This window comes from Haliotis rufescens, unplaced genomic scaffold (assembly GCF_023055435.1).
Source record: "Haliotis rufescens isolate VD_foot unplaced genomic scaffold, xgHalRufe1.0.p SCAF_3, whole genome shotgun sequence".
Taxonomy (NCBI): Eukaryota; Metazoa; Mollusca; class Gastropoda; order Lepetellida; family Haliotidae; genus Haliotis; species Haliotis rufescens.
The window spans coordinates 58,557,710-58,572,230 of record NW_025964001.1 but is presented as its reverse complement, the minus strand read 5'-3'; the positions used below and the strand labels follow the sequence as shown (position 1 = coordinate 58,572,230).

The 14,521-nt window shown below is 40.9% G+C and overlaps 1 protein-coding gene across 1 annotated transcript in view; it reads left to right on the top strand.

Moving 5' to 3' along the window:
• Positions 1-14,304, top strand: part of LOC124151118 (glycogen phosphorylase, muscle form-like) — a 51,940-nt gene extending 37,636 nt beyond the window's left edge. The window contains exons 13-18 of the mRNA XM_046523443.2: positions 1,272-1,478; positions 1,909-2,130; positions 6,468-6,595; positions 9,279-9,413; positions 9,690-9,756; positions 11,792-14,304. Coding sequence (XP_046379399.1) covers positions 1,272-1,478; positions 1,909-2,130; positions 6,468-6,595; positions 9,279-9,413; positions 9,690-9,756; positions 11,792-11,971 — 939 coding nt within the window. The 3' untranslated portion in view covers positions 11,972-14,304. The remainder of the gene's footprint in view (positions 1-1,271; positions 1,479-1,908; positions 2,131-6,467; positions 6,596-9,278; positions 9,414-9,689; positions 9,757-11,791) is intronic.
• Positions 14,305-14,521: the final 217 nt, after the last annotated feature.

Below are 14,521 nucleotides of genomic sequence, written 5' to 3'. Positions count from 1 at the left end.
AGTAATACGTTACCACTGGGCTGCTGCCCGCCCGTCCGTCCCCCGAGCACTTGCTCTCGCAGGAGACAAGAGTGAAGGGTGTCACATGGCAGCTAGGTGGCTACGCACGTGCTGCATGAGGTAATTGAGATCTCTGTGGTAGATTTCGCTATAGCAGCAGTTGTGGGAGACAACAGCCTCGGTATAACAGTGGTAACGTATTACTTATAGAATATTCCGAATAGGAAAATTCTACAAGTTTGTGTGATTTTGATTGAGCACTTGCTGGTTTTTCCCTCCAGCTTGAACTAGGCCTGTCTTGATTGTTGTGGGGCGGTCGGGTAGCCTAGTGGTTAAAGCGTTCACTCGTCACGCCAAAGACCCGGGTTCGATTCCCGACATGGGTACAATGTGTGAAGCCCATTTCTGGTGTCCCCAGCCATGATATTGCTGGAATATTGTGAAAAGCGGCGTAAGACCATACTTACTCACTCACTCACTTGATTGTTGATTGTTAATAGCAACAACACTGCCAGTCAGACGTGTATACAAGAGTGATGGAGGGATGTATTGTGTACAAAACCTGTGAAGTATTGACAGTGCCATGAGGTGATTATTTGTTTGTTGCAGTTTGCTTTTTCGCTGAATTTTATTTATTTACCATTTTATGATGGGGTTCAAACGATCATACTTTGTCAACAATAAGTTGATTATTCAAAAGGGAAGTTAAGGGTGGGGCTGGGGTACTCGGCGCGGGTGGGATCTGAAATTAAGATATACACATAAAACATCTGGACCAACTTGCACAAAGCGATCTTAGCGCTAAGATGATCGTAACTCCCATACTTTACCATAGGCTTACAATAGTCTTAGCGCTAAGATCGCTTTGTGCAAGTGGGCCCTGGTCTTGCATACACTGAAGTTGACTAAAACATTATTTCTATTATACCCCCGACGTCGCTATATATAAGTGCAATAATCTTGGACGCGACATTAAACCCTATTTCACCTCACCTCATCTATTATACCCCTGTCCTTTTAGTATATAGTTATACCAACGTTCCGTTCGTCCGAAAACTTTGTCCGCGCGACTGACCTGTGACACTACAGTATATCCACTAACCAGGGGTCTGGGTAGTCATGTGGGTACCCGGGTCCTACTCCGGAGTACTCGAGTTACCCGTCCCAGCCCTAGCGGAGACACTGACACAGTCTACATCGCATCACAGAAGTAACTAAGCTGGTCAGTTTTTCTGTAGAATACATTTGACCTTTCCCCGATGTTTCTTTAGGAAAATAAGATCCGCCTGGCCGCCTACATCAAGCAGGAGTACAACATCGAGGTGAACCCGGCCTCCATATTTGACATGCAAGTGAAGAGAATCCACGAGTACAAGCGCCAGCTGCTCAACTGTCTCCACGTCATCACCATCTACAACCGCCTCAAGAAGAACCCCAGCATGGAGTTTGTGCCCCGGACGGTCATGGTTGGAGGAAAGGTAGGGAGAAACATTCCGTAATTGTTGACTGACCTGTGACTGTCAATCTCATTAAAGTCAGATCTTAGTTCTCGCTACCCCAAAACAAAGATCTGAGGACATCCTTTGGTCACGTGGGAGCTGCGTGATGGGCTGGCCTCTCAGCTAGTTGGAGCAACTTCTTCAAGCAAAGACCCTCAAACAGCTCTTTTCTCTGTCAAGAAACAAGCAGTAATATGCATTAAGGAGTAATGCAGGATAAGTATACAAATATAAAAAATATCTAGGATTTTACTAGGTTGTTTGTACATGTGTAATGTTCCCTAGGAATCCGTTATGTGAGAGTAGGATTTTGATGAGTAACAGTGTAAGCAAAACGTTTAATGTTCTTGATTGATAAATTGTTATCTATAAATTGTTGAGATAAACTAAAACTTCGCCCCATCTCCAGGCTGCTCCGGGCTATCATATGGCAAAGCTCATCATCAAGCTCATCAACAATGTTGGGAGAGTTATCAACAATGACCCCATCGTTGGCGACCGCCTGAAGGTGGTGTACCTCGAGAACTACCGCGTGTCCCTGGCCGAGAAGATCATCCCAGCCGCCGACCTCAGTGAGCAGATCTCCCTGGCAGGCACCGAGGCGTCGGGCACAGGAAACATGAAGTTCCAGGTAGGAAGGACTCCCTATAGCTGGAATAATGTCACATTATATGGGTCATGGATGGCCGACAGTAAACCAGTTACCGTATTCGACGTAATAAGCACCCGCTCTAATAAGCACCCATGGCGATATTTGCTAATATATTGGCTAGTGAACAATCCCAATTAGCACCCCTTCCGATTGATCAATGTACACAAGACTTATTTATTCATGTATAATACACACACGTGTGTTATATGCACCCTAAATTATGGGCAATTAAATTCTGGAAAAATATATCTGTTGTATATAAACATTTCAGGGTGTCAGCATAAACCACAAAATTTACGATCTTTCAACTTTTTTTTTTTTTACCAAAATAATATTCTAATAAGAGCCCCTATTCTCTGGGCGCTTATTACGTCGAATACGGTATGTATGCTGTCCTGTGAATTTATAAGTAATCTGTTTTACAAGGTTAGGCTTTGTAAAGAGAAACATGTGCTTGTGTTTGGTGCTCTACTAAGGCCACGAATATTCAAGTGACATTTAAAGAGTTGTATCAATGAAGACAGCCTTGGCTTGATAAAAAAGCGGGATAATGGTACTTGCATCTACTGAAAATCTGCTTTGAAACAATAAGATAGTGAAATCCATCGGTCAACTCTGTCTTCATTCAACTTAGTAACTAACTCTATGTGTTTCTGGAACTTGAGCACGTTGAGCAAGTATCAGACCATCTTCCCCAGCCAAGAGAGTTAACTGACTATAAAAGTCCAGTTTCCCTTGCCGAACTAGGCTGGTATTATGGTGTTACATGTTGTCTGGACTAACGAGTTTATGCATAGTCCAATTAAGGATTGACTGTGTATTTTTTTCGGTTCATTGAGGTATGAATCGAAAAACCAATGTGCAAACTGTATGAATCCGCGTAGCGGATTCTTACAAAAGTTTGCACATTGGTTTTTCGATTCATACCTCAATGAACCGAAAAAAATACACAGTCAATGCTTATAATTAAATTCGACATCATAAAACATGTTTTATCTACAATAGTTTAACCAAAAACAGTTGTATATATAAAAACAGACACAAATTACGACGTTGATAAACATTCCAGGTGTAGGAACACATACTGTGGCGTGACATGAATCAGGTGATTGTTTAATTCATGCACATAAATTGACACGCCTTCACTGTGAGTAGCCAATCAACGGAGAGCAGATCAAAACAATGTTCATTGGACCTGTCAGTTAAGACAAGAGGCGAAAAGAACTGCAACAGTCAGACTGTAACGAACTGGAAGAAATATGTCCGGGAGAAGGCGGCTGTTTCAAATTACATGGTCAGTTACCGCCAGATTCAAACATTACTTCCCAGATTACGGTAAAACACAGTTGGAAAAATGTTAGTTAGAAAGGAAACCCGAAGACATGAAAGTTGTGGAACCGAGGCGAGCGGGAAAAAAACAGGTGAGCGAGCCTGCACGTTTGCTGTTTCATTCATTCTCGGCCTTCGGTTTCAAAGGTTTGTTTGGACAATGAATATGCATGAAAGTCGCTAAATGTCCTGTGCATGACGATACACGTGAGCAGAAAGGGAATTCCCTCGGCTGTAATATTGGGATTCCCCGACATAAAAAGTAGTGCGCCTCGGTGGGCGTGGCTTAATTTTTTACATTCATTGGGAAATGAATGCAATAACACGTGACCAATTCAGCTAATCAGAATACAGGAATTTCAATGAACACAACGAAAATTTAATTATTCAAAATTGTGCACCGAAATCAAAATCTGGTTCGTAAACTGTCGTGCAGATTTCGATCGATTGCAGGATTTGCAAAGCATGTGCACCGCCAACTCGTCAGCAGATATTTTCCAAATCCTTTCATGTTTTTAATCAAGGTGCTCACATGATTTGATGCATTTCGCGTTTTATCAAATATAGATCTTGATTATTGATCAGATCGTCCTGACTGGGCGCCACCATTTTGTGTGAAGCAAATGCAAGTGATACGAGAGGTAGAATCTGATTGGTCCATAGGAGAGGCTTAGAAGGGACATAATTGGTAATAGCCACTGGAGGCGCTACGATCGAGCCCAGTAATTCCAGCCTAGTTCGGCAAGGGTGGAAACTGGACTTTTGTAGTCACTTAACTCCCTTGCCTCGGGAAGATGGTATCAGACAAGATTGGCCATTAGTTTCTATATCCATATACTTTTGACCGCTTTCTCTCTTCTCATATTTCCTAACAGACTTAGCAGGTAAATATTGTAAAGATTTGATTGTTTGATCTGCATTTCTTAGAAGTTGATGGATGACAAAGTAGACACAGTTTTTGGATAACAACTTGTTCATTTAAAATATAAATAAAGTTGTTATCCATAATTTGTGTCTACTTTGACTGTAAAAACTGTTCTTACAATTCAAGTATTATTAATACACGTGTGAAATGTATGATTGGTAGATTTATAAGGCAAGTGTACAGAATCTGGCCGTATTCAGTTATGAACAAAACTACCATTAAGGGGATTTGTAGCTCACCTTGACTTCGTGAAAGAGAGCTATGTCATGGGATTTAATTTTAGCCATTGTCTGTCAAACCATCTGTTAGCACTTAATAGCTATTCTTCAAAACACCTCAACATTGCAATATTATGCTCCATTGTAAACATTTTGCTTCACAAACCCAAATGGCCTCATTGCCCCTAACAGCCATTGAAAATATTCCATTAGGATGTGTGAGGATGTTCAAAACAGGGGTCCGGAAAATTTAAAATCCCAATCGGACATTTGCATTTAGGCCACCGCCAGTTAGGTTAGGAGGAACTGTACACTTGTCACACATCGACAGGACACAGGTAAACACTTGATGATATTTATTGGCAACACTCGAAACGAACCGCAAAACCCAAGCGAGCCTCCCAAGACAGGCGAGCTACCAAGGGGAGCTAACTCTGCTTACATTAATACATGCCAAGCAAACCTGCGTTGGCGCACGCCCCCTTCAAATAGCTTATTTTTGTACGACTTTTCACACACATTGCAAGTTGTTACGTACAGTGTTCCCTCGTTATTGAGAGCTTCGGTTATAACACGTGGTAAAGCATAGCTCCCAAAATTTACTAACATTTTTAATAAACTCAAGTTTTCCAATGACACAGTGTTTTCCCCATCTCAGAAAACATTATCAGCTGATCACCGCGATCACGTAACACCGGAAATACCAGTCAACAAATCCGAACTGAAGTACGCAATTTAATCCTATTATTATTATATCTGATGATAAAAAAATTGTTCATTGTTTATCTGGACTAGAGTTTGCGATATATTTTATTAAATCTATTCAATATTTCATTCAATAATTATAATGATGTTTACAATAATTTTGGCGAAATCGTATGCGAAGTGATCGGTAGATCGCACAACTCATCGTTATTTAAAGCAACCACGATCAGATTACCGCCATTGACGCCTTGAAACAAACTTTTGTTGCAAGAGAATGGATACACATATCATAAATGCCGTACCATGACTCGCCATACCACGACAACGTAACTTTTTCGCAGTCGAAATACATGTTGCGCGGGAAACTGCAACTTAAATAAGACGATATTGGAATATATTATTCCTGATAAAATAATAATTTCAGATACAATTTCTTCCGACCATTGCATGAAAATTGTTTGAAGTTGCATCATTGGGTATGTTTTAACTGAATCACCGGTAGATGGGAGGAAACGTGTGCACAGCTGATTGCTATTTCCGGCTTACTTTACGAGAAAATTCACACAGTAATCTTAATCTCTGCATATAAAACAATGCCTTGGAGAGCAGGAAATACATTTTAAATGGTAAATCATCATGTCTAGTGATGTTTTATATCAAATTTCATACTTTTATTGGTATTCACCTGAATTCGCTGAAGGGATACGATAACGCTCATCAATTATTTGGACCCTGAAGGTAGCGTTGTTTGTTTTTTAAAATGTCCGGACAGAAAAATTTAAATGTCCGGAAAGCAATATTTTAAACCGGACATTTGAAATTCCCAATCGGACATGTCCGGCGCATATGACCGTTCCTGGACCCCTGGTTCAAAATAACCTTCATTAGAATGGAGTATTGTTTAATGTCAAAAGAAATCAAAATGGCCACCTGGCAGTTGTCTGAAATACGATGTGTGAAATCAGTGGAATATCTAAATTACGTGCTAACAGATGGATGGACAGTGGGTAAATCCCATGACATAGTTCACTGAAACAAGGTGAGCTAAAAATCACCTTAAGGGTAGTGTGTTAAGAATCTATGTGTTTTTTCCATGGACTTTTAGTTCAGTTGAATGCAGGATAATGTTTCTGTTGCAGCTGAACGGTGCACTCACTATTGGTACCCTTGATGGAGCTAATGTAGAGATGAGGGAAGAGATGGGCGCGGACAACATCTTCATCTTCGGCATGACAGTGGATGATGTGGAGGAGCTGAACAAGAGAGGGTGAGTCTCTTTCCACCATCAGCAACTAAACTCTGTTCATTGTGTCTTCTGTACCAACATTCAGTCTCGACAATAATCTATGTGTTGCTAAGACAAGGGATCATCTTCCCACCATCAGCAACTAAACTCTGTTCATTGTGTCTTCTGTACCAACATTCAGTCTCGACAATAATCTATGTGTTGCTAAGACAAGGGACCATCTTCCCAGCATCAGCAACTAAACTCTGTTCATTGTATCTTCCGTACCAACATTCAGTCTCAACAATAATCAGTTAGACTCTGTTGGGGATATCTGATCAGTTGTCCTTGAGACGGACCAACACAAATTGAATGACCAACACCATTTGATGTTCAGGAAGGCCTGGGATTGTCAATGAGACAATTTAGTCTATTTGGAACACATGCAATTTCAGTAGCAGGACCCTGTTCCACAAGACGATCTTAGCACTACGACGGTCGTAAATCTATGATAATATTGGAGTTATGTTCATCTTAGCTCTATGAACGCTTTGCGGAACTGGGTCAAGAATGGATGGAACAACTTTATGGCTTTCCACAGAACATTTTCGCTTAAGCTTGGAGTGAAAATATGTTCCCTAACTGTACATTGATTTATCATGTTGCTTCCTCACTGTCACTGCTGTGGTTATCTGACAGCTATTGCTTCTTTGTTGCAATTCATTCAAGTAAAAATATTTTTTTAATGTGAAGTTTACATGATATACACTTTTCCATTGGATGAGTGGTTGGTCACATGACCGCGAAACTGATAAGTGTATGAACGACTCACTTTGACGTTCATACGTTTTTCACGAGATAACATTCTTGAAATGTCGTAAGCACTACTTCCACATTCCTGGGGGAACCCTTGGAAATTCCCAAGCACAAATAAATACAGTAGCGTTGTTTCTGATCATATAGACCCTTTATTCTTGAACTCGGTGTTTTAGCATGCATTGGGATACGTCAGAGAGTTTTCATTGCATGCACGTTCAAGAATATCCTCGCTATGACCCTTCGCTCATCACGCCGAAGACCCGGGTTCGATTCCCGACATGGGAACAATGTGTGAAGCCTATTTCTGGTGTCCCCCACCGTGATATTGCTGGAATATTGCTAAAAGCGGCGTAAAACCTCACTCACTCACTCGTCACGCCAATGACCCGGGTTCGTTTCCCGACATGGGTACAATGTGTGAAGCCCATTTCTGGTGTCCCCCGCCGTGATATTGCTGGAATATTGCTAAAAGCGGCGTAAAACCATATTCACTCACTCACTCGCTATGACCCATCCTAGTGAACAAAATGAAGAAATGCACATCCAAACTATCATAGTATCGACTCGATCCATGTCTAAACGGACAGGTGACCGTCTACAGAAATCTATGAATTTACCTTTCTATCTGTTTGACACATCTTTACAATCACCTTTTATTGAGCAGCCAATTGATCAATGATGAATGTCACTTGTAGTCACCACAGGTTCATAAACAACTTTTAAATCTCTCCGTCACGTTTATCGTTTCTGACATTTTGACATCTTGTACTTCATGTAAATGTAGTACGCTGCCATTGTGACTGACTTACTGGGGTAGTTCTTAACAGATCTTTCTCTTCTGGTGGTATTATTTGAATATATTTGTTGTAAACAAGCTACAAAAGATGTCACGGTGAGTAACATACACCCATGTCACCCTCCTTTAGAAGAACAACTTCATTCCGGGATACGGCTGGTTGTTGTATGGCTGTCAGTGTGAACAAGAAGTCACACGTACTAAAAAAAATTGTGTATAGATCCACATCCTTCGAGGTAGAAAATAGTGATATATGGAGAATCTCACCCGAGTGTCTTTTGATACCCAATATATCAACACGAGTTGATAAAAGTGGCTTGCCGAAGAGTTTTTTTACTTTTATCAATGAGTGTTGATACATTGGATATCAAGACACAAGAGTGAGATTTTATTTATCATCCAGCATCATTCTTCCAACTTTTCCAGGTTGAAGACAGCAATAAACAGTGTCTTAAGTGTAAAAAGTACTGCTAACTGCTTCAGTAGCAGAGCCATTAGTGATGTCATTTGATTGTGACGTCATGGTAACCAATGATGTCTGCAAAGCATTGTGATGCAATTAGATATCTCTTGATCTCACCCAAGCGAAATTTCCTGTGTGAGGACCGACTCCGTGGTCTAGTGGTAGAGCAGAAGGTCCGGGGTTCGATCCCCAACCACGTCATATCAAAAGACGTTAAAAGATGGTACTTGTTGTTACCCTGTCTGGCGCTCGGCATTAAGGGGCTAAAACAAGGACTGGTAGGCTCGGAGTCAGTGTACTGTGTCTGAGTGGGGTATTCATGTTAAACTGCGGCATGGTACCTCAGTGGGCTAGCACTATAAATCGGCATCAGTCCGGTCTAGTACAAGCAGACATACACACACATGTGCATACACGTCGCTATGTAAGTGCAATAATCTTGGATGCGACGTTAAACCCTATTTCACCTCACCTCTCCTGTGTGAGCCAGTTTTGGATGATAAATTATGAGTGAAAGGCAATTCTTAAGAAACAACTGCATTATAATTTGTTAACTTTGTGAACTTTTGCATTAGATGAGTTGGATAGTCTGAAACAAGGCCGAGATTATGTGTTGGTGACTGTTGTTTGTACATTGTTGTGAACAGGTACAATGCCAGATCCTACTACGAGAGTAACCCAGAGCTGAAGCAGGTTCTGGATCAGATCAACAATGGATACTTCTCCCCAGAAAACCCAGATCTCTTTAAAGACGTCTTCAACAACCTAGTCAACGATGATAGGTCAGTCTACAGCACACACAAACAGGTTGATGGCCAAAGCCACTGATCTGATCATATATCCATGCACTGCTTGACTGGAATAATTTGGGCCAATACGATTCAAATCAGTGTTTTTACGGAGTTATATCTCACTGGCAATACATGGCGCTAATCATTGCCAGGTCATCAGACAGATGATTATTTCAGGTCATTGGCCTCATCTTTTTGTTGACGTTTAATGTGTTGATGATGAAATTATACCATTTTTATTGATTTTCAACTCCTGTTCATTTTCAGGTTCCGTCTGTTGGCTGATTATGATGCATATATAAAATGTCAAGATGAGGTTAACGACCTCTTCAAGGTAACCATCTATATGCATTCAACCTGTCATATTGTTCCATATTTCCAACTTGGGTATTTCTTTCACGATATTCAATGATGCATGCTTTTATTGTAAGACTGTGATGAGACGTCTTGTAATGCCGGAAATGCATGTAGGGATGCAAAGTAGGGATGCATTGTAGGGTGCAATGTAGAGATGCAAAGTAGGGATGCATTGTAGGGTGCAATGTAGAGATGCATTGTAGGGATGCAAAGTAGAGATGCATTGTAGGGTGCAATGTAGGGATGCATTGTAGGGTGCAATGTAGGGATGCAATGTAGAGATGCATTGTAGGGATGCAAAGTAGGGATGCATTGTAGGGTGCAATGTAGAGATGCATTGTAGGGATGCAAAGTAGAGATGCAATGTAGGGTGCAATGTAGGGATGCATTGTAGGGTGCAATGTAGGGATGCAATGTAGGGATGCATTGTAGGGTGCAATGTAGGGATGCAATGTAGGGATGCATTGTAGGGATGCATTGTAGAGATGCATTGTAGGGTGCAATGTAGGGATGCATTGTAGGGATGCAATGTAGGGATGCATTGTAGGGATGCATTGTAGGGTGCAATGTAGGGATGCAATGTAGGGATGCATTGTAGGGATGCAATGTAGGGATGCAATGTAGGGATGCATTGTAGGGTGCAATGTAGGGATGCATTGTAGGGATGCATTGTAGGGTGCAATGTAGGGATGCATTGTAGAGATGCATTGTAGAGATGCATTGTAGGGATGCAATGTAGAGATGCAATGTAGAGATGCAATGTAGGGATGCAATGTAGGGATGCAATGTAGAGATGCATTGTAGGGTGCAATGTAGGGATGCATTGTAGGGTGCAATGTAGGGATGCATTGTAGGGTGCAATGTAGGGATGCAATGTAGAGATGCATTGTAGAGATGCAATGTAGGGATGCAATGTAGGGATGCAATGTAGAGATGCATTGTAGGGTGCAATGTAGGGATGCATTGTAGGGTGCAATGTAGGGATGCATTGTAGGGTGCAATGTAGGGATGCAATGTAGAGATGCATTGTAGGGATGCATTGTAGGGATGCAATGTAGAGATGCATTGTAGGGATGCATTGTAGGGATGCATTGTAGGGTGCAATGTAGGGTGCATTGTAGGGATGCATTGTAGAGATGCATTGTAGGGATGCATTGTAGGGTGCAATGTAGGGATGCAATGTAGGGTGCATTGTAGGGATGCATTGTAGGGATGCATTGTAGAGATGCATTGTAGGGATGCATTGTAGGGTGCAATGTAGGGATGCATTGTAGGGATGCATTGTAGAGATGCATTGTAGGGATGCATTGTAGGGTGCAATGTAGGGATGCAATGTAGGGATGCAATGTAGGGTGCATTGTAGAGATGCATTGTAGGGATGCATTGTAGAGATGCATTTTAGGGATGCATTTTAGGGATGCATTGTAGGGTGCAATGTAGGGATGCAATGTAGGGTGCAATGTAGAGATGCAATGTAGGGTGCATTGTAGGGATGCAATGTAGAGATGCATTGTAGGGTGCAATGTAGAGATGCATTGTAGGGTGCATTGAAGGGATGCATTGTAGGGATGCAATGTAGAGATGCATTGTAGGGATGCAATGTAGGGATGCATTGTAGGGTGCAGTGAGAGAATTGTTCCACAGTGCCACCATGCTCGTCTAATGAGAAAAGAGTGATTATTCACAGACTGACTTGATATTGCTGGAATAGTCTAACTGTGGCATTAAGAAAAATATGTACATTCATTCATGTCTGCAAGACCAACTACACAAGGTTTTGGAGTTGTCCACATTTTGGCCATTGACAGACTGTAGTAGAATGCCAAAAACAGTACATTGGAGTGATAAAAAGAAATGTCGGATAAAAAATTCAAATGAATGAAATGTCATTAATGTCCTAAGGCTGTTTGTCTCAAAACAGAAAATCTGTATACATAGTCACTTGAGATCAAACTCATTTCACCATATGCATTTTTTGGGATGAAAAAATAACTTTCTACTTCAATCCCCAGAATCCACTGGCATGGGCAAAGAAGGCATTATTGAACATCGCGGCCTCTGGAAAATTCTCCAGTGACCGCACAATTTCTGAATATGCTCGTGAAATCTGGGGCGTGGAGCCAACCGATGTCAAGCTGCCAGCTCCCCACCAAGCCAAGGACGGGTCAGACAGCGGAATCCCATCAGTTTAAGAACAGGCATTGAATTAGGAACACCAAGGTTCAGTGGGCCGAACATATGATCGAGACAGTGACAGTACGATCTCCACTAGGAGACAAGCAGATCTGTCTGTTCCATGAAATCCCAAAGATCTGAATATTCTTGAAAACAGCTTTCAGTTAGAACTGTGAGTGATTAATGCTTGTTTCTTTACTCATGCTGCTAAAACTTCTCTTCACACAATAATCTTGCTGTTATAAGTATCAGTGAGTTTGCAATATTACAATGGTATTTGTTTATATTGATGTTTATATCTTGTTAACAACAGTAGAATTATTTAGATATTCTTGTTATGGATTCAGAGAAATAAGGATGACATTTCTATCATGGAACTCCTGAAGGTGAACTGCATACATATTCTATTCAAATAGCATAGTCTAATTTCTAGTATTTATTCCTTCAGCATTTCTTTTTAAACCAACATTACGGCTTTGCTTGTAGTTGAGATCGCGTTATTTCAGTGTAGATGAAAGCTATGCAGATTAGGGTCACGCAGTGTAAAAAAAACTAATTGTCTGTTAGAAAGAAAATTTCTTAGGTAGGTTGTAAAAAAATGATTGAATTTATGACTTGAAAATACTGACTTGCCGTTAACATTTGCTCAATATGTGCTGCGTCACAAGCACCCCAGTACTGATTCGCGTCCTGAGTCTCGTAGTCCTTCCGTCTTCTCACTCCTGCATCGTCACAGCTTCTGTAAATGGTTCATTTGAGATTAACAGTTTGAAGCAGTGGAGTTTGTTGGTTTGACGAGTATTCCAAAGTGTTATGGGATTGCGGTTACAGGGGCTAGCATCTCATAGGACATAGCTTCTGATGAATGATATACCTGCTTGTGATAGTGCTAGGAAGTAAATCTTTCATCTTATCTTCCAACCTGTTATTTACCCAAAGTTGTTTGTTTTCCTGTTGCCATGGTTACAGAACCATTGTTGTTGAAGTCATGACATCTTGACAGTGCTGACTATTGGACAAAGTACTTACAATGGCTTGTGTTGATTGATGAACAAGAGTCCGATGAAACATCTGTGTCTTGGTTGAAGATTGCACGACGATTCAATCTCATTCAAATAAGATCTGAGTTCTCACTGCCGCTAAACAAAGATCTGAGGACATCCCATAACGGGTCACGTTAGAACCATCTTTCGCATACTTTGACCGACCACTGAAACGAATAACAAGAAGTCGATATCAGACTTGAGAAAGCAGCTTTCTCGAGCCTTACGGCACTCGTTTCAACCTGGCAACTTCCATTTCACACTACACTTGAGAAATTCGTTGACACAGTTCTCAATGAAAATTTTGAAAACTGAACAAACAAATTTTCCAGAATGTCTAATATATGGTTGCAATTGTATGGCAGTACTTCCCACGTACTGTGCAACGCCTCCTCTGTTCAAATGTTTATCCTAGGGAAGCAAGAGACAGACGATAATTTAGATGGAATCAGTCCTACTGACCGTTTCTGTCGTTCGGAATATCCCGTTTTAACATTTTTGAGGTTGCACGATTAGAAACCACATTCCAACTGTCACTTTCATCATCTGGTAAGCGACGCTTTGATTGGTCAGATGAAAGGTCGTTCTGACATGACCCGTAATGGGATGTCCTCAGATCTTTGTTTAGCGATAGCGGGAACTAAGATCTAATTTTAATGAGATTGTACGATGATATGACATTACTTGGTACATCATCAGAGGTCAAGGTCAACTGTGATTACTTGGGAACTTCCCATTCATCATGCATGTAAGTGGTGGTTTTATCTCGTTAACCTGTTGCACAAAACTTGTATATAAATAAGTCATGAATGGCTGTTTTTGTAACTGTTCAAATCTGTTTTCATTTTGACAGTTGGTTCAGCATGTCAATACCACAGAAGGAAATGGTCAGATTAGCAACTGTAACATTGTCAACACTTCCAAACTTAATGTTACAATGAAGTTGTTATGCACACAAATTCCAAATCCACCACTTTGTCTAATATGGAGGTGTTTACTCTTTTCCGATGTACATGTTTGTTGTTTTTCCCAGTGATGTTACTTTTTGTTTTCTTGTTTTATTTTCCAGCAACTCTCTATTGTGTTCTATAATGGTGTTACCATGTGTATTGACCCCTCTCATGTGTGCTACTTACAAGCGTATTGGAGCTAATATTGCATGCATTTTCTACTGGCATTGCATATGACGCATCTGTAGCTAGGGCAAAGTGGATGTCCAGTTCCGATGCTTGCAGGGATGTTGACTTAGAAATTCATGTTGTCAAAGAACAAAATGTCATTAATAAAAAAAATATTCATATCTCAAAGAGTTTCTGTTGTGTGTATTACAAACAAGTTCCTGCATGGATCGTTGACCTATTTTTAAGGTGTTCACATTGGAGTTTGAGTGAGTTGGGTTTAACACCGCTTTGAACCGTATAACTGTTCCAGTTGTATCACGGCGTGTCAGTTTGATGTGTAAGGAAAGCCCAAACTGATGCAGGTTTTAGCTGTTTACCACTTAGCTGAAACTCACGAGCATGG